The following is a 20,176-nucleotide window of genomic DNA, read 5'->3' as shown; positions in this document are numbered from 1 at the left end:
CTTTGTCCCTCTCTCTCCTCTCTCTCTCCATCTTCTCTCTTCTCTCTCTCACCCTCTCATTCTTCTTGTCGTTCTTCGTGACTCTCCTCTCTGCCTGTGTGACGTAACTTCCTGTGTGATGACATTCTGCATCAGTAACCATGACAACGGTTTTGACAGTGTTGATGATGATGAATGTGTGACTTGTCGCTATGGAGTACCCACGCACCCCCCCCCCCCCCCTCATGTGTTTATTCAGTGGAAAATTTCAATAAATGACAAACTCGTCTCTGATTCTGTGTCTGTTCATAACATGAGGAGGATGAAGGAGTGAATGAATGAATTTAAAGAGTAAAAGTAAACTGATCTGTGGACAGAATAAGAAATGAGTGACAGGATGAAATCACATGAATGTAAGAAACAGATGAAGAAATAAACAGATGAGTGAATCATCAGTGAACGAGTAAATGAATAAATGGCAAATAAACATGAATGACAACATGAATAAGGAGATGAGCACATCAAAGAGAATAAATGACAAATTAACAGGTTAATAAGTGTAACAAACAAATATACGATATGATAAACAACCGGATGATGAATGAATGATTTATGTCAGAGGAAAATATAGGAACAAAAGTCAATTTTTGCTGTAAAACCTCTTTCTCTTTCCTTGTTCTCTTCCCTTCCTCTTTCTTTCACCATCTTCCTCTTCATTTTCCTCCTCCTCCCTCCTCCTATAGCCCCCCCCCCCCCTTCACCTCCATCCTACGCCTGTCCTCCATCTTCCTCTCTCCTCATAGCTCCTCCCTCTCTTCTGTTTACTGCCTCTCCTCTCCTTAGTCATCACTCCTCCCTCTCTCTCTCTCTCTCTCTCTCTCTCTCTCTCTCTGTTATCAGATGAGCGTCTGTGCCCACGGTCAGTGTGTGTGTGTGTCTGTGTGTGTGTTCAGTCAGTAGCATGGCGTATCTCGGCTACCTGCTGCTCAGCACCGCTCTCATCCACACCGCCCAGGTAAGGACGAGTCCCAGTGACTGCACATAGAGAGAGAGAGAGGATGTTTACATGTGTCATTATGTGTTTATTCACGGTAACAGTGCTGCGTCGTCACTGTAACATGATCAGGATGCAGAACGATGCTGCTGCTGTTTGTCCTCCACCTGTCTGTTACATCACAGTGTGTGTCTGTGTGTGTGTGTCTGTGTGTGTGTGTGTGTGTGTGTGTGTTCTGTTTTCCATTTGACATATTACTTATTGATCAGCAAAATTTGTGAAGAGAGAAACAGAGATTGATGGAAGATTGCGGCCTGTTTGTGTTTGTGCATGTGTGTCGGCTGTGTGTGTGTGTGTGGGGGGGGGGGGGGGGGGGGGGGGGTGCAATCACTGTGACCGGAGGAACATTTCATTACAGCAGAAGTCGTCACCATAGCGACAGGAGAGAGTAACCCACAGCAACAGCGTCACATGATTTAAGAGGTCACAGCTGAAGATGAAGGTTTGATCCTAATCTCCAGCTGTGAGTCAAGTACCAAGTACTTAAGTAATCCAGTAAATTTACCGAATGAAGAGCAGCAGCTATACTAAATAACAGCGTCTCTGAGATTGATAATATTTGAAAAGAAGAAGAGTTTCACTGTCAACAACGTCTCCTCCAATCACGTCCTCACAGAATCAGACAGGAAGTCACACAAAAACACACACACACACACACACACACACACACACACACTTCTCTGCTAGAACCAGACACCATCACCAACGTCAAAGGAGACATATTCTGTTCATGTTCAGGTTGACATTATTACTGTAAAATGTTTACACTTCACTTTCTTCATCCATAGCTGCAGCTCCTCATTTCAGCCTCTGTCTGAAACACTACCCCCTCTGCTCCTATTGGTCAAATGCTTCCATTGTGTGTAGGAAGTGTCGGCCTCCGCTCTCACTTTACCTGGCTTCATTAGGGGGCGTGTCTGCTTGCCTGACCCATGTCACATGACCCATGTCACATGAAAACACGAGGATACAGTAGTTTTACATTTTTCTCTGTAGATCCTGAACTGACTCTTTTCTTCACCATTAATTCAGTCGTAACAAACATGAGGCTCTTAGGACAAAGACGTTTGCTCCCCTGTTAGCTCAAGATTCCACATACTGGTGATAAATGCTAAGCTAACACTGCAAGTGAGTGGGCACTCTAATGGCTAGCTAACCTACTGTTTATATCAGGTAAGACAAATAGTTACTTTAGCTAGCTAAGGTTATTTAGTAAAACTAGCTGTTGTTAGCGCTCAGACTCTTCTTACAACCTGATTCAGAGTATTAAACAAGCTAATAAGCGAACTACAGTCTAATGAGAAGTTCCACTAATGGCAAGGCTGAGAAATGGTAAGATCCAGTTTAGGGGAGTCTGAAATCATATCACATCATTATTCTAGGTGTTCAAATGGGAAACTTATTGTAATATTCACAATAAGTTTATTTGTGAAACCCGACAGACTTAGTTCCAGAGTCCATGTTTCCTGAAGTTCAACAGTTACTGTGACCAAGAATCAGAAGTGACGTGACAATGGGAACAAAACCTAACAATACTATTATTCTAGTATTTATCCATGAAGTCCGACATCTTTCCTGAACCAGGATTTTATATATTAATATGTTTATATTTCATGGATTGACATGTATCTACACAGGTCTGATTCCTGCAGGAAAGTGCTCTTCAGACTCATTATGACCTCCTCCTCTTCCTTCTGTAGAGAGGGAGCTCCACATCATAAACCTTGAGCTGCTGCGTCTGTGAGATATTAAAGCCATAAATCACAGAGTCCGAGCTCAGGGACTCTGTTTGCTTCTGTTTATCTCAGACAAACAACAGAAAATGGAAAAAACCTGCTTCACTTTTCACCTGATCTGTTAACGACAGCAGCCACAGAGGGGACCATGACACAGCAGTTTATAATCTGCAGGGTAATGACTTCCATCACGGATCCAGAGACTCTGACGTCCTGAGTCATTGTTTCGAATTGTTGAGTCACTCTTTAAACTGCAGAGTCACTGATCAAACTGCTGAGTCATTGCTTAACCTGCCGAGTCAATTTTTAAGCTGCTGGCTCACTGAAAAAGCAAGTTATTAGTCAATAACTAACTCTGATCAATAACCAACTCTGATCAATAACTAACTCTGATCAGTAACTCAACGAGTCCCCACCAGGAATCAAAACAAGCCCACCAACACACACGGTCCGATCACATCAGTGGAGGCAGGAACAGAACAGCTCGTTACACTGCCATGGCAACAGCACATCTCCCTGGTCCCTGCCACAATCGTACACACAGACACACACACACACACACACACACACACACTCACACACACACACACAACCACACACACACATGCTTTTCCCTGGCTCCTAACTTCTAACTACTGCTGCCTAATTCTAACCTAAATCTATTTAGTTTGTGAGGACCAGACAAAATGTCCTCACTAAGATGTTATCAAACCAAAATTGGTCCTGATAACTATAGATAGAAATACACACACACACACACACACACACACACACACACACACAAACACGCACTCTCTATAAACAGCTGTTGATCCCTGTGACCTCTGACCTGTTCTTTCAGCCTCTACCTGCAGCGCATGGAGGGGGGCGTGACCTGGACTTGTCAGTGGGTGGAGTCAGACGCCAGCGCAGAGCCCTGCTGCCCTATGAGGAGCAAATGATGTCATATCCTTACACACAAGGGGGAGGCGGGGCCAATGACCTGTACTACCAATCAGATGACTGGAAGGGGAGGGGCTTGAACCAGGCCCTGCAGCGACTGGTGGACAGAGACCAGAGGAGGGAACAGGAAGAGGAGCAGCGAGCAGGTAAAAGAGTTTTCACTTTATGCTAGTTACAATTTTATATGTAGAGAGAATATATTTTCAATATGTAAAGAGTTTGGAGACATTTTATTATTAATAATATTAATATCATATTGAGCCAATCACATGTCTCCTCAGCCTACCTGGCCGCTCTGCTACGCCTCCTGAATGAGGCAGAGAGCGTGGGATTGGTCGGCCCGGAAGACATGGCGGTTGTTGAGGAAGAAGAGGATGAGGAGGATCAGATGCCCCCTGGGGACTTCCAGGGCCAGGTCCCCGCAGACTATGATGATACAGGGCGGGGTATGAGCATGGGGAGGCCCCAGGCTGCATGGTGGGGCCTCCTGGAGCCCCAGCTGGCTCAGACCTTGGTGGACAGGTGAGGACAGACCTGTCAGCGTTAGAGATGATCAATAATAAGACGCTCAATAACTGTCATTGTGATTGACAGGATGGAGCCCCAGCTGGTTCAGACCCTGCTGGAGAGAGCGAGACAGGAGAAAGTCCAACAGACAGGACGAGGACTCAACAGAGACCAGGACACTCTGAGGTGATCAATACATCAATCGATCGGCTGATTGGGAGGAAGTGTCTACTCCGAACTTAACCTTTACTTTTGCTTTCATAACAAGTCTCATCTTCATTTACAAATTCCACAGAAGCAAAACTTTAATAATAAAATATTCACTCAAACTTTATTTCTGCTTGTCTCCTCCACCAGACGGATGGTTGCTAGGATACTGTCCAGCATCGGCCCTAACAACGCCCCGGTGACCTCAGGTCGCCGAGCGAGGAGAGACCTGTCCGTCACCTCGATTGAACCCATTAGCTCCTCCCACAAGAGAACTCGCCGTTCCCTTGAAGACCTGACCCCTCCATCACCTAGCAATGACCCCCCACTCCTCAGGGTGAAGAGGCTGGAGGAGGAGGAGGAGGAGGAGGAGGAGAAACTCCGCCCCCTCACCGCTGGGCTGCAGAGGATGAAACGCATTGACACCATGGCAACCGCAGCAGAGGAAGAACTGAATCATGGGATTCGTAGGCGCCGGAGGAGAGCCGCCATGAATTATGACCCCCAAATATTGATCGATCAGATTGTGAATTACATGAGGGAGTGAGAGGAGAGGAGGAGAGGAGGAGAGGAGGAGAGGAAAGGAGGAATATTTTGTCGTTCTTTAAGTTTCTCATTTCTGTTTATGTAAAAATGTTTTTTGCTGCTTTAGGTCAAAATAAATCATAACCAGTCGTTCGTTGTTAAATGAGGGGGGGGGCTAAATGTGACCTCTGAGTTTTCACGACTGATAACTCACAGGTCATGACCTCTTGTCCTATTGATCTAATATTTCCTAAACGTTTCCTGAATGTTTCATGAAAACATCTAAGATTTGTGACATCATAAGGTCAGAGTTGTGACATCATCATGTAGTTGAAGCTGCAAACTGCGATTTAAAGAGTGAAACACAAACAATCAGATTTTCTCTCTGTTCAATGGAAAATTTTGAAAAACTGTGTCAAAAATTTACTTTTAAATTAAAGTAAAGTATCAGAAGGTTTTTCTAAAGGTTTCCAGAAAGAAGCTGAGGTCATGGTTCACAGATCAAATCAGAGAAATATGTCAAAATTCAACTTAAAGTTTAAATTATGAATTAAGTTTAGTTTGAAAGAAGAAAAAACGGCTGTAGAAACAGCTTCAGATATGAAACACTACAGTGACCATCAGCCTCAGCAGCTGTCTCATGGTGATGAGCTTTAGTATCCTCCCTGAGCCTCTTTAAAACTATAACTAATAACACTGTTTGCAGCAATGCCCTCTGGGAGTTGACCTTGACCCCGCCCACATGTCCACTCATCATCTGTGTGTCTCTGAAAAAGACAGACCGATGATAGACAATGATGGTAACCATGGCAACGGCTCATCAGCTCTTTAATTGGTTGTTGTGTTTATGTTCTTCAGCTTGTGTGCAACAGCTCTGTCATGTGATCACTGTTGTGTCTGCTGTTAAAATAAAAACTTTTATCTCATGAATAAAGTCAGTGTCACCAAAAACTCCTCTCTGCTCGTATTTACACACAAACACACACACACACATACACACACACACATACTATGGAATTAATCAATCACATCAGATTTAGACATTTTAAAGCCTTTGAATTTCTAGCAAGGAGTTTTTTTTTACGTAAAAATTATGCATTTGTATTTTTTGCAACTGCATTTCAGTATTCAAATTTTCAAAGTATTATATTCGACTGCAGAAAATTCACATTAAACATCCAGGACACCAGGAAAAGCAATCGATAGTCTCACATCGAACCAAACCTCATGTTGATGCCATGGCCGGTCGAGTAGCGTAGCTAACAGTTTGTCGCTTCTGGTTGTCGCGAGCATCACCTGACGTCACATGATCACTGACACATGACCTGATTGGTCGGAGGTTTGGTTCGATACAAGTCGATCGAAAGATGATTTATCATTCACCTGAAACTATCAAGTCAAACACGCAAATTATGAAATAACATTTTGTCGATAGCGAAACCGAATGAAAACGTTTCCAGTCTGTTTATTTAAAGACGACTTTTCTCACAAACACAATTATCACATGAACTTGATCAGAGTCTGAAAACAAAATACTAACAACGACGTCATCTAATAAACCACAAACTGCTGCTGAGTCTGGACGACTCAGTGAAAGGAACTGAGCTACGTCTTAATGTGCTTTAAGGTTAAAGGTCAAGCGAACATTTTAGGAAAGTTATGACACACTGTGTTTTCTCCAGAGTCACATTATCAGGCCAGTTTCCCCTCTGAGGTTAGCATTGTTTAGAACAGTTCATCGTATAATTAGATCACCAGGAGGTTATCCCAGAGAAGCTAGCCGATCCTGAAGCTAATGCTATGCTAACTGGACCCAGAAGTTAAATGGTAGTCAAGTCAGCTGTGCTATGCTATGCAAACTTAACCCAGAGACAAACGCTAAACTAAAGCTAGCGAGTTCCAGTTGCACAGGAACCATGTTTACGTTAGCCAGCTACCAATTGTTAACAGAAACAGTTCATAAAAATGCATTACGCTGCATTTCACGGATATTAACATCGTAGTAGAACGTCCACAGACTGTAACTGGACAGTACTATGTGTACGACACATTTAATGACAGAATTGCTAAACAGTAAAAACTTCAACTTTCAGTACTGTTGATATACGGAGCAGCCTTCTCCATAATCGTGCTCCGAGGTTTAATGGAGCGCTGCCTAACTCTAAGCTAGCTGGATCTAGTCAACATGCTACAGCGTGAACATCAGACAGAGTCTTACCTCTAATAATAAAGCTAATGCTAACAATCACTAAATTTTGACTGGCAGCTATTGTATATGAGACATTCTATCGGATGCACTGACTGTTTGAAACACTCAATATAAAATTGTAACGCTGTTCAAGATATTGTTCTAATCTAAGATCAACAGATATTAAACTGAATCATCTGAACATGTGACTCAGAAACAAAGAACAAGAAGAATAAATACATGTCAGACTATTTGTTTAAGGTTCAGGAGTCGATGTTCGTCCACACTTAGCCTCATGCTAACATCGGTTTACGAAGTGAGGTTTTGTCATCGCTTAATTTAAACTAGAGATCAGTTTCTGAATATTTACAGCCGCTAACTGCGGGTGGAGCTGTCGGGTATGCTAACTGAACCAAGCTAACATTAGCTCACTAATATCTGATGCTACAAGTAGATCACGTGAAGAACGGTCAACAGAAGTGAAACGTTTTGAATCAAATGTGACGAACCTACGACAATAACCCACCTCAAATGATTCTGATGATTCTGATGTCATTAGTTAGCTTAGCATTAGCAGGTGTTTCCCTCTCAGTACAAACACCGTGGATACAACTCAGCTTAAACTCAGCTCGGCTCTTACGTCAACACGTTGTGCTGTCCCGTTTGTGGCTTCACTACAGAGCTGCCATGTTGAGGCTCCTCCTCCTCTCTGACTGACTCCACCCACACACAACATGAGCAGATGAGGTTGACAGACCCCCCCCCCCCCCCCCCCCCCCCCCCCCCCCCCCCCATTTTTATAACCCTGACAGCAGAAGATGGAGGTGGTTTCCAGGAGACCAGGGGACAGTAATGATGGAGGGAACAGGAGGAGAGCTGAAGACCTGAAGAAGACGAAGATGAAAAATTATTATTTGTTTGTGTGAAGATAAAATGACAGCTGAGGAAGAAGAGACTCACCTGGTGACATCACGCTGACATCAGCAGACCTGTGGTCACTGTAAACAAACACACTGTTACAATGGAACTGGAGGCACAGGTGTGTCGGTGTAGTTCACATTAAGCCCCGCCCCTTGCTGAAACCCCTGCTCACCGTCCTTGGCGTCTGGCGGCAACAGAGCGTCCTGCCTGTTGGCGAGGACGAACGCTAGCATGGCCAAGATGGCGGCATCCAGAACCCCCAGGATGGCGAGAATGTAGGCCCAGTGCACGGAACAGTTCCCTGGAGAGAAACTGCCCACCTGGAGACATGGGATCAAGAGCATCAGGATCTATACAGGACCTATACAGGATCTATACTGGATCTATACAGGATCTATACAGGATCTATACAGGATCTATACAGGATCTATACTGGATCTATACAGGATCTATACTGGATCTATACATGATCTATACTGGATCTATACTGGATCGATACAGGATATATACAGGATCTATACAGGACCTATACAGGATCTATACAGGATCTATACTGGATCTATACATGATCTATACTGGATCTATACAGGATCTATACAGGATCTATACATGATCTATACTGGATCTATACAGGATCTATACATGATCTATACTGGATCTATACAGGATCTATACAGGATCTATACAGGATCTATACAGGATCTTTACAGGATCTATACATGATCTATACAGGATCTATACAGGATCTATACAGGATCTATACAGGATCTTTACAGGATCTATACATGATCTATACAGGATCTATCCAGGCTCTATACAGGATCTATCCAGGATCTTTACTGGATCAACCACTGACAACACACATTTACTGATAATTTTATCTTTTTTGATTGTTGTGAAAATGAAACATTAAATAAAATCTAGCAATAATCAATACAAGAATCAGTACTGATCAGTGCTGTGACTCACTGAGTCTCCACACAGAGATCTCATCTCTGGACTCTCCCAGGAGTCTGGAAACAGAAGACAAGCCAACGCCAGACAGAACCCTGAGAGACAGACAGACAGATAGAGAGACAGATGTAAAGGGGGAGAGAGACAGGCAGAGAAACAGACAGGTAGAGGCACAGTTGTTAGTGGATGTCTGTCTCTCAAGTGTCCTCATTATTATGTCCCCACTGTAGAAACTTTTAACCACATGTTCTTCACTAAACTACATCTCCAATAAGTCTTTACCACAGATGGACTGAGAAGCAGGAGAAGGGACTGACCAGCTGTGAGCTGCAGCCAGGCACAGATCTTGTAGACGGTTGCAGCGCTGCAGAACCGGAAGAGACAGAGACAGAGGACACTGGTCCACACGGCCCACAGGGACACACCCACCAACACTGCCACTGACTGGAAGGACGGTAGAGGAGACAGGCTGGACAGACGGCCACGACAGTCTGGGACCGGCCAGTCTGACTCCACACACACCTGACAGAGAGACAGGGACATATGGGGACACAGGTTTACAGGGACACAGACAGTCCAACAGACAGAGACACACAGGGACAGAAAAATGTAAAGGTTACAGGTGATTAATCATGTGTGTAGGCCTCCCACCTCAAACAGTCCCAGGGTGCCGCGGGGCGCCCCCTGGTGCCGGGTTTCAGCAGTGCCGATCCAGGACGGCTGCACCAGGACGACCACCTGGATGATGGCGAAGCAGAGTGTGCAGATGGCCCAGAGGACACCGACTGCTCGGGCGCTCCGAACAAACTCAGTCTGATAGAGACGAGACAGGTCGGGGAGGGCGGGCGACAGCGACATGACTGGGGGGGGGGCAGAGTTCATTGATTAATGAAACAGGAATCATGTGACCAGCTGATTATTATTGATAAATAAAACTAAACACGACACAGTCAACAATTACTCTATCGGTCCACTGTCTGTCCTCTACCTGTCCACCGTGATGGACGAGCAGATACCTGTCTCACTCAGGTATCTGTCCACCCTGACAACTGAGTGTCCTGTAGACGGGGACAGACTTTCTTTAATATGTCTGTTTACACAAATCAATCAAATCTGTTATCAATTAATATTTATTAATCATTATTAAATCAATTAGATACAGATTATAAACTGATCAATAATCAGGAATTTGATTAATGCATCATTATGTTGCACCAACACAGTTACTCTCACGCTCTCTCTCTCTCTCTCTCTCTCTCTCTCTCTCTCTCTCTCTCTCTCTCTGAAATCAGAGCTGCAGTCAGCGCGCGACATCAATAATCGTCCGACACAACAATCATAAATAAGGCACCGAGGATGACGTCATCACTTCCGTTCATCAACAAACCCAATGTTCAGTAAAAAATGGAGACACAAACCTGCAGCTGGAGGAGGACCACCTGCCTGTCTGTCTCCTCCCCTCTGTCTGTCGCTCTCTCTCTCTCTCTCCTCCTCTGTCTGCCTCTCTCCTCCTCTGTCTCTCTCTCTCTGTCTGTCTCTCTCTCTCTCTCTGTCTCTCTGCAGGATGGGAGGATGCAGTGGATCGTCTCCGGTTATAAACGCGAATTTTTTTGCGTCCTCGGCTCCGGTTCTTCTGAATTAACGTCACAGATGATGAAGATGATGATGAAGAATCTGATGCTTTATATCAGCCCCTCCTCCCCTCCTCCCCCTGCAGGCGGAGCCAGGAACTACAGCAGTGCGAAAGAGGCTCCTCCATGCTCCAGTCACATTATATTCATCTGCAGCGCGAAACGACACATTGCCTTTTTATTATTATTTTTATTGAGAGTATTACCCAGAGTTCCTTTCGGCAGAGATACATCAGGAAGTCGGTGGTTGATCCTAAATGACTTGTTAGACTGAAGCTTTCTGCTTCATGATGAAAGTAAACGTCACCAGAGAGACGTCTGATGGTTTGAAGAAACAGGAAGTCGAACAACATGATGCAGGAAGTGAAAAGGTTTAATCAAAGAACAGAGTATTGCACAGCGCACACACAGCCTCTTATCCTCCCACTGTCTTCACTGTCCCACACAGGCAGGAAAATAAATGCACTCAAACACAAACACTCTCATCCTTATTTTCATCAGTGTCTCCAGCATTTATTTGATTACATGTGATATGATATATAATGTTTATAATGTTTTTATTATAAGCCAAGATGTTTTAACCAATTATATTAGTATATTCAGTTGGTTGGAATCTGCAGCTTCACTACGAGATGTCACTAAATCTGAGTCTTTAGATTTTTCATATAAAAGAAGAAAACTAAAATTTCAAACTTAAATGATCGATACAAACGTTATTATTACGTTTGGTTGCTGTGGATACGTGAGTGAATATCTGTGCTTTTAATGACGTGTCTCAATCTTTTTAAACATGTGCTGATCACGTGTTTATCAGTTAAAAGAACGTTAAAAACATTAAGAACAACAATAAAAATCCAACTGAAAAAAATAAACATTTTGTTCTGGGCATGAACTTCTGTGACATCATCAACAAAGACGACATTTTTGTCCAATGAACTTTCAGAATAAAACAACAAAGGTCCGCTGGTGGTAGTTTCAGGGGTTGAACCGACAACCTGCTGCTGATGAATATCTGCACTTGAAAAGATAAACATCACTTCTTTTCTTCTTCTGTTTTGTGACTTTTTAGTATTTATAAATACGGCATCCTCTTCTCTTTCCCTCGTCTTCCTCTCCTTCATCCCTCCTCGTCTTCACTTCCTCCTCCTCCTCTCAGCTCCATGGAGGGATCTCTTCTCCAAACTTCGCACAGTGAGCAGCATTTTTTGCTTCGAACAGAACCTGACGAGAGAGAAGATGAATTAAAGGATGAAAGGATGAAAGAATGGCTGAGTGTGCTCTGACTGGGTTTTACCTGGTTGTGGACGTAGGACTCACACCGGTAACACCACACAGAGAGATCGGAGAAGCTCAGGACCAGAGGATGTTCAGACACGACACCGTGAGTCACCATGTGTTCGTTCACATACCGACCACACAACACCTGAACACACACACAGAAACGCACACACACACACACACACACACACACAGAGAATCAGCCATTTGAACATGAACTTATTTTGGATCAAAGTGTGTAAAGGACCCTAAGGCTCCAGCCTCCAAGAGCAGGAAGTGAGGAAGAAAAGGAGGAGGTGTAGATTAGAAGGAGGAGAAGAGGAGGAGGAGGTGAAGAACAGAATGTGGAGAAGAGGGGAGGGTGAAAGAGGCGGTCCTCAGGGTCACTTGAGTGAAGGTGATGTGAGACCTGGTAGCAGGTGAGACAGATCCAGTTCTCAGCTTCAGAGCCACAGTCCTGACACGGCATGAAGATGTTTATACCTGAGGAGGGGAGGGGCTTAACAGAGTCCAGGTGAGGACACCAGGGGAGAGGGTCGACCACGTATAGAGACGACTGACAGAGACAGAGAGACAGAGAGAGACAGACAGACAGACAGACAGACAGACAGAGAGACAGACAGACAGACAGACAGGCAGACAGACTGGTTAATCTCAGATCGCCGTCTCCTTGGACAAACTCATCTTATCAAAATGTTTCCTGACTTCGTCTGTTCCTCCTCCACACGTCAGCTCCACACAAATCTGAGGCTTCGACCAACCACACGCCCCCGCTGCCTCAAGCTCCGCCCCCGCTCTTCCAGCAGCCTCGTCTCCAACAACAATCTTAAACCATTAAAAGGATCAATAAATGATTGGTCAGGAAACACAGTATGATGTCACAGGTGTTTCACCTGAGCTGGAATTATTGCGATGAACGAGACATTTTACAGATGAAAACTGAACCAATCACCTGAGTCTGTGGCAGTGTGCTGTCTGCTGATTGGTTCTGCTCACATACGGCTACACTGGTGGACTCCGCCTTTACTTCACCCTCACACGTGACCTCCGGGCTGGGCCGGACCTTCGACCTGGCCCCGCCCACTGGAGTGGACGTTGCAGGTGTGTGACTGACTGAAGTGTGACTGAGGTCCAAACTGGCCAATCCCTGAGTGAGCTGGTCAAGACTTTGCTCCGCCTGATTGGACAAAAAAACCACAGGTAGAGACACGGTTACAGCAGTTTGTTTTAGTGATGATCTGACTTCCTGTTGTATTTAATTGTCTGAACTGTCACCATTAAGTCCTTCGCTCCTGCAGGGGGCAGCGGGGGTCTGTCAGTGCCGCTCTGCTCGGACTTTCTGCCTTTTCCTTTCGAACTACGTTTCCCATGATGCTTCGGGGAGGGCAGGGACGCCCGCACAGACTCTGGGACTGTGGACAAGAATGATATAAAATAAACAAACAAACAAACAAACAAAAAAACAAAAGGACAAAAATATACGCTCCCTGTACTGACTGTTTATCCTCAAGGACCTCCAGTAGGGGGCGTGGTGTCGGATGACCTCGCTGATTGTTGCCACAGCGCAGCGATGAGGGGGGGGGAGTGGGGTCACAAGGGGTGGAGGAGGGTCTCCTAGCAACATGCTGGTGCACAACGCCATGGACTCAGAGATGGACGACAAGTTGTAACCTCCCTGAAGAGACGGAGACGAGAGACGAGTCAGAGGCGATGACATCATCAGGAAGTGATGTCACACTTTTCCCATAAATAAGTAATGACATCCGTTAATTTCACATAAATTTAGGTTTCCTTGTTTATCGTCACCTCGAGTATGAGGAGGACCCGCCCCCCGGCCAGTGACATCAGCAGGTGTGTGAGGTGGGCGTATCCCTCAGGGGTCACATGATATCCGCCTAGCGGGTCACCCCGCGCTGCGTCGAACCCGGCCGACACCAGGACCAGACCGGGGTTAAACTGCAGAGAGGATCGACCAATCAGTGGACTCCGTCAGTTCTGACCAGAGTGTGGGTCTGTGTGTGTCTGTGTGTGTGTGTGTGTGTGTGTTACCTCGGTAGCTATCGGCATGACAATGTGGTGAAAAGCTGCGAGGTAGTCAGCGTCGCCCATCCGTCCTCCGCTCCACGCCACGTTGACGTTAAACCCCGCCCCTTTGGCCACACCCACTCGGTTTGGGGCGGCGTCCTCCGACGATGGAAAGAATATCCCGTTGTCATAGCGATGGAGGGAGATGTACAGGACACTGGAAACGAAGAGAGAGAATCCATCATCATGTTGCACCTCCTCCTCCTCCTCCTCCTCCTCCTCCTCCTCCTCACCTGTCATCGTCCTCGAACATGTGTTGTGTCCCGTTGCCATGGTGAACGTCCCAGTCCAGGATGAGGACTCGCAGTGGGGCATGATGGGAGATTTTCTGGGCGTGGCGAGCGGCGAGCGCGGCCGTGTTAAAGAAGCAGAAGCCACATGGAGAGTCTCTCTCTGCGTGATGTCCAGGAGGTCGAACGATCGCCACGCCGTTACTCACCTGCAGAGGAAACAGTGATTAGAGCTCGGCTTTACAACGTGAAGCTGTGTGTGTGTGTCTGTGTGTGTGTGTGTGTGTGTCTGTGTGTGTGTTACCTCTCCTCTCAGGATTCTCTCCACAGCGTTAAAACAGCCTCCAGCCGCAAGCTGAGCAGAATGAAAACTCTGGTTGTTGAAGAAAATCGAATTAAACTCTTCTCCCAGTTTATGAAGATCTCTGGACTTCATCCCCGACGACGATTTAATGAGCTTCACATGTTGCTTACTGACACACACACACACAAACACACACACACACACAAACACACACAAACACAGTCACTGAGTATTTCTACAGTTGAGTATATTTAATAATAAAAGTCATGTTCAGAAATTAAAGTTTTCTGTCCATTGAGATGATAGATGGCATTTAATTTTAAAAGGTCACAGGACATACTAAGTTTTAAGTAAAAGTGAAATACTGATGAGTCCTTCTCTGAACATGTGATGTCACGACCTTCAGCTTCACCTCTGACCTCAGCTGAACGTGGTCATTACCTGTGACACATGGTCAGCTCCTCCTCTGTGGCCAGGCGTGCTGGTATCCTCTGGCAGCGCTCCACCAGTCCCAGCTGCTGGTGTTTGGAGAAGATCTTGGCGATTCTCTGAGGTTGCTCCGGGTGATGTCTGAGGCACAAGATTCACAGTTCAACGTTTCATCAAGTTCACCACATCACGCCCCCCCGACCGGCCGACACGTGACTCACCGGTCCCACATGTTCAGATGCTCCATCATCCTCTCATCATAAACCAGACCTGTTGTGGTGACAACAGAGGGGGCGGAGCTGGGCCCCTCCCTACTCTGCTCATCAGTCATTGCTCTGATGACACTGCCCTCAGCCAATGAGACGCCTCCTGCACAGAAGAAAGGAAAAGATAAATACAGGAAGTAAACCTCACTGCTCCAGAGAGAGAGGTCTGCCTCCATCAGTCAAATGTATCCTGTGCTGATGCTGCTGTTGATGATTGGTCGGATGTGAGGTGAGACAGAGTTATACCGGATTCTATTACAGGTGTGAATGTACAAGTGGATCGTTTTTACAGACTGTCATGAGACTTAAGTCCCGCCCCTACCCTGACCGCCCCTCCTCCACAGTGTGCATCTTACCCAGCACCTGCAGACTCGCCCAGTGTGGATACTGAGCACTAACGGTCCGAGAGAGCGACTGCAAGGCACTGAGAGAGAGAGAGAGAGAGAGAGAGAGAGAGAGAGAGAGAGAGAGAGAGAGAGAGAGCGAGAGAGCGAGAGAGCGAGAGAGAGACACACACAGGTGAGATGTTACAGGACTGAAGGTCACATGACTTACAGGACTTCATCTGCAGAGTGAAAGCTTTAAAAGGGTGATAGTATATCGAGTGAAATGCATGCTGGGATACAGTGACTGAGGTTTGTCATGTTACTCACCTGTCAGATATAGCAGAGGGCGGAGTCAGAGAAGGACAGGCTCCTCCCAGCAGAGCTCTGACACAGGCTGCAACGCCCTCTGCTGTCAACTGCAGGTTATAACCTCCCTACACAGTGAGTGAGACAGAGTGTGTGAGTGTGTGTGTGCGTGTGTTAGTGTGTGTGTGTGTGTGAGTTATGCATCATGATTTTACCTCGAGAGCAAGAACCAGTCGACCTTCAGCCAAACTCATCAACAAGTGAGTCAGAACATGGAAACACTGAGGAGCCACACACATCTCCCCCTGAACACACACACACACACACACACACACACACACACACACACACACACACACACACACACACACACACACACACACACACACACACACACACACACACACACACACACACACACACACACACACACACACACACACACGCAAACACACACACAGAGTTAGATCAGTGTAAACACAGTAATAAAACAAATCACAGATCAATAACAAACCTTTGGATCTCCGACTGCAGCATCGAATCCAGCAGAGACCAGAACAAGCTGAGGCTGAAACTGAACACACACACACAACATGATTAATACCATCATAATTATTTATGAATGAGACATGTGTGTGTGTGTGTGTGTGTGTTTGTGTGAGTGTGTGTGTTACCTCGTGGGCAACAGGCAGCAGCAGTTGTTGAAAAGCAGTGATGTAATCAGCATCAGTCATCCCCGTCTGGATGAAAGAACCGGTGAGAACACCAAAGCAGATAAATGAAAATAACCAAAGATGATGGAAAAGTCAAACCAGTTTGTCTCCACCACCCAGTTTAGTTCCAGTCACATACAAGGAGTGGGGCTGTAGCCTCAGAAGAGGACACTCAGTCGTGGGACATGTCTCTCACCTTGTCCCAGGCCAGGTTCATGGTAAGTCCTTCAGCTCGTCCACTGCCCACGAACCCCCCGTCAGACTCGGCCAGGTGAGGCCAGAAAGATCCCTGCTCGTGCCTGTGGACGCTGAAGTACAGGACACTGGGGGGAGGGGGGGGGGGTTGTTGTGATGTGTTGTTAGTGACATTAAAGTTTGTAAAGTTGGAAACACAAACAGAAGATGAACAGTTCACCTGGGGTCTTCCTGAAACAGGTACTGGATCCCCTGGCCATGATGCACATCCCAGTCCACTATCAACACTCTGAAACACACACACACAAAAACACACGAACGCACACACACAATCTTATTAATTTTATTAATGGCACATCTCAGACTTAAACATCCTCTTAATCTTCTTATATATTTTTTATCCTCTGGTTTTGCTTCCTTTAAATGTCTGACTTGATTGATGACACACACACACACACACACACACACACACACACACACACACCTGCTGGCTGAGTGTTTGACCTGAGCGTAGCGAGCAGCGATGGCGACGCTGTTGAAAACACAGAATCCGTTCGGCTCGTTGGCCTGAGCGTGATGACCTGGAGGCCTGAGGAGGACAGAGTGTTACTGATGGTGTGTTCAGGGACCGGCTGCACCTGAACGCAGCACGATGAGCTGCTGCTTTACCTGATGACAGCGAATCCATTCCTGAGTTCAGAGGTCATCACCTGATCCACCAGCTGCAGCACCGAACCCACCGCCGACGCACACACCTTGAAGGACTCCTGCAGACACACACACACACAGGTTTCACAGGGTTCTACAGGAATCACACATACTGTCTTATGTAACTGCTTGGTCTGTGTGTGTGTGTGTGTGTGTGTGTGTGTGTGTGTTCTTACAGGATGCAGGTAAACAGAGTCGTATTTCTCAGACAGAGTGTGTAGTTCACTCTCTGACATCGTCTGAGTCGATTTTATCATGTCCACATAAGGTTTCCTAAAAACAAGACAGAAGAGCCAGTCAGAGGACAGTAGAATAAACAAATCACTTCCAGGATTGTTTATGTTATTATCATTTTTTAGACTCACATGTGAGCGAGAAGCAGCTCGTCCTCTGTGGCTTCTCTGGGCTGAAACAACAAGACAGGTGTTAGAAAGACAGAGAGAGAGAGAGAGATAGGGGGAGAGAGAGAGAGAGAGAGAGAGAGAGAGAGAGAGAGAGAGAGAGAGAGAGAGAGAGAGAGAGAGAGAGACAGTCTAACCTCCACTCTGATGCAGTGAGACAGCAGCTCTTGTGTCTCCAGCTCCTTCATGATGGACGTCACTCTGTGTGGACTCTCTACATGACTGACAACAACAACAGGGTCAGCTGATCGTGGTCATGTGACAGAGACATTTTACATGTTACATTTATATTTCATATGTAACACACAGACAGGTGGGGGGTGGGGGTCAGTTACCTTGGTTCCCACAGGTTCTGATGATGAGTGAAGATGTCAGAGTAAACAAGACCAGTACCACTGACTGAAGATCTGCTGGACAGGTTCTACACACACACACACACACACACACACACACACACACACACACACACACACACACACACACACACACACACACACACACACACACACACACACACACACACACACACACACACACAGACACAGATATCAAAACACACACTTGTGTCTGTTTAGCTGTTAGGACACACAAAGTGTTTTCAGATATGCAATAATGTCCAGACATTTTCAGGATATTTCAGAGTCGCTGTCTGTGAGAACACAAATCAGTCAGTTGCTCTGGACATTTGTCTGTTGTTGTGAAAATCTCCTGCTGCTTCTTTATATGTGAAACACAAACTACAGAAAGTGTCCAGATAGAAAATGTCAGAGTTCAAGTCTGAAAACAGATTCAGTCTGATTCTCAAACACTGAGTCTGAGTTAATGTTTAGTGTAAACAGTTAAGGAGAGACACACACACACACACACACACACACACACACACACACACACACACACACACACACACACACACACACACACACACACACACACACACACACACACACACACACACACACACAGGTTGTTGTGTTTACCAGTGTCTGCAGTCTGTTGTTTAGCTCGTCCTCCGTCTGATCTCTGCTTCGGTCCATCTTTCCTCTCCTCTTCATCTCCTTGAGACTCTCTCCTCCTCTTCTTGTCTCCTTTCCTTCATTCTGAAACCAAACAGACCAACATTCAAACACAAGCAGCTGAAGAAATGTGTTTGTGCGTGTGTATGTGTGCGTGTGTGTGTGTGTGTGTGTACTCTGAGACATCAGGTCAAATTCCAGCACTGGTATATGATTGACTGCTGTTCAGGTTAATCTGTCACAGGGGGCGCCGTTACTGTCAGGGGCCACATGAGGGTTTGTGAGTTGTGTGTCTCAGTGTGAGTGAGTGAGTGTGTGTCTGAGTGTGAGTGAGTGAGTGTGTGTCTAACCTGAGGGGACAGACGAGGAGATCTTCTGGCTGACTTAGATCCAGATCCTGGAGGATCCGGTTCGGACTTCATCTCTGATCCACCTGAAACAGACGCACAAGAAAATGACAAATGTCAAATACGACACACAACACAAAAATATGCTCAGATTCACACAACACACACTGAGATTGTCCTTTATTGTCCACATCTGCCCCAGAGTTTAAACTGGATGTCTGCAGGATCACACTCGGTTTGATAGCAACTAATTTATCCTGACACATCTGGAGACAAGGACGACTGTCAGAGGACAACTGTCCACAGCCACTGTCCACAGACATATTATATCAACTACTGTCCACAGTCATGTCCACAGACATGATATCAACCACTGTCCACAGCCATGTCCACAGTCATGTCCACAATCCCTGTCCACAGTCTCTGTCCACAGACATATTATATCAACTACTGTCCACAGTCTCTGTCCACAGACATATTATATCAACTACTGTCCACAGTCATAATAACAACCACTGTCCACAGAGATGTCCACAAAGGACCGGGACCGTGTCCGTGTCGTCACACTGAAGTGTAGCTGAGCTAACGTATTGACCGCGGTGCTAACAGAACTCTGTCTGTCTCACCTGAGGACATGAAGACACAGGGACTCACTCACCTTTTCTCTCTGTCTCTCTCTCTCTGTCTCTCTCTACTTGTTTCTGTCTGAGCGGAAACTGAGGAGTGTCACTGTCGCACACCCTACACGTCACAGGGCGCCATCGACTGACGTAACGTACCGTGGGACCAATAGGCAGCTTCGAGACCAAACTCAAATCTTTCAGTGTTTGTATTTGATTTGATTTTAAGATTCATTCTATTCAATGCAAACAATCAAAAACAAACCATGTGACTCGTAAGATTATTATTATTAAATATAATCAACTCTTTT

At 45.8% G+C, this 20,176-nt stretch overlaps 3 protein-coding genes across 4 annotated transcripts; 1 reads left to right on the top strand and 2 right to left on the bottom strand.

The window, feature by feature from the left end:
* Positions 1-873: 873 nt before the first annotated feature.
* pcsk1nl (proprotein convertase subtilisin/kexin type 1 inhibitor, like) lies at positions 874-5,633 on the top strand. Its single transcript, XM_053425290.1, has 5 exons — positions 874-994; positions 3,611-3,857; positions 3,993-4,233; positions 4,306-4,404; positions 4,576-5,633. Exons 1-5 carry the CDS (start codon positions 941-943, stop codon positions 4,970-4,972), a joined length of 1,038 nt encoding a protein of 345 aa, XP_053281265.1. The 5' UTR covers positions 874-940; the 3' UTR covers positions 4,973-5,633.
* Positions 5,634-8,107: 2,474 nt separating this feature from the next.
* On the bottom strand, positions 8,108-10,961 carry lhfpl4b (LHFPL tetraspan subfamily member 4b). The gene is made up of 6 exons (XM_053423909.1): positions 10,851-10,961; positions 9,665-9,873; positions 9,331-9,535; positions 9,029-9,108; positions 8,232-8,379; positions 8,108-8,136 (listed from the first exon to the last, which is right to left on the bottom strand). The coding sequence occupies exons 2-6, from the start codon at positions 9,869-9,871 to the stop codon at positions 8,108-8,110; spliced, it is 669 nt and encodes a 222-aa protein (XP_053279884.1). The 5' UTR covers positions 9,872-9,873; positions 10,851-10,961.
* A 38-nt stretch (positions 10,962-10,999) lies between these two features.
* On the bottom strand, positions 11,000-19,999 carry hdac6 (histone deacetylase 6). Of its 2 annotated transcripts, none has more exons than XM_053423902.1 (29): positions 19,904-19,999; positions 19,249-19,331; positions 18,863-18,982; positions 18,221-18,306; positions 18,023-18,107; positions 17,850-17,890; positions 17,661-17,757; positions 17,446-17,543; positions 17,261-17,365; positions 16,997-17,065; positions 16,778-16,904; positions 16,543-16,608; positions 16,383-16,442; positions 16,084-16,173; positions 15,890-15,996; positions 15,593-15,660; positions 15,192-15,339; positions 14,983-15,111; positions 14,542-14,710; positions 14,241-14,446; positions 13,972-14,164; positions 13,729-13,878; positions 13,420-13,597; positions 13,198-13,334; positions 12,875-13,099; positions 12,628-12,747; positions 12,332-12,478; positions 11,939-12,067; positions 11,000-11,865 (listed from the first exon to the last, which is right to left on the bottom strand). In XM_053423902.1, the coding sequence occupies exons 2-29, from the start codon at positions 19,318-19,320 to the stop codon at positions 11,797-11,799; spliced, it is 3,291 nt and encodes a 1,096-aa protein (XP_053279877.1). In that variant the 5' UTR covers positions 19,321-19,331; positions 19,904-19,999; the 3' UTR covers positions 11,000-11,796. The 2 variants fall into 2 exon arrangements, with proteins under 2 accessions (XP_053279877.1, XP_053279876.1); XM_053423901.1 differs by having other exon boundaries at positions 19,872-19,967.
* Between the last annotated feature and the right edge of the window lie 177 nt (positions 20,000-20,176).

This window comes from Pleuronectes platessa, chromosome 6, assembly GCF_947347685.1.
Source record: "Pleuronectes platessa chromosome 6, fPlePla1.1, whole genome shotgun sequence".
NCBI classification, from domain to species: domain Eukaryota; kingdom Metazoa; phylum Chordata; class Actinopteri; order Pleuronectiformes; family Pleuronectidae; genus Pleuronectes; species Pleuronectes platessa.
The sequence above is the reverse complement of the archived record's forward strand: the minus strand, read 5'-3'. Positions and strand labels throughout refer to the sequence as shown.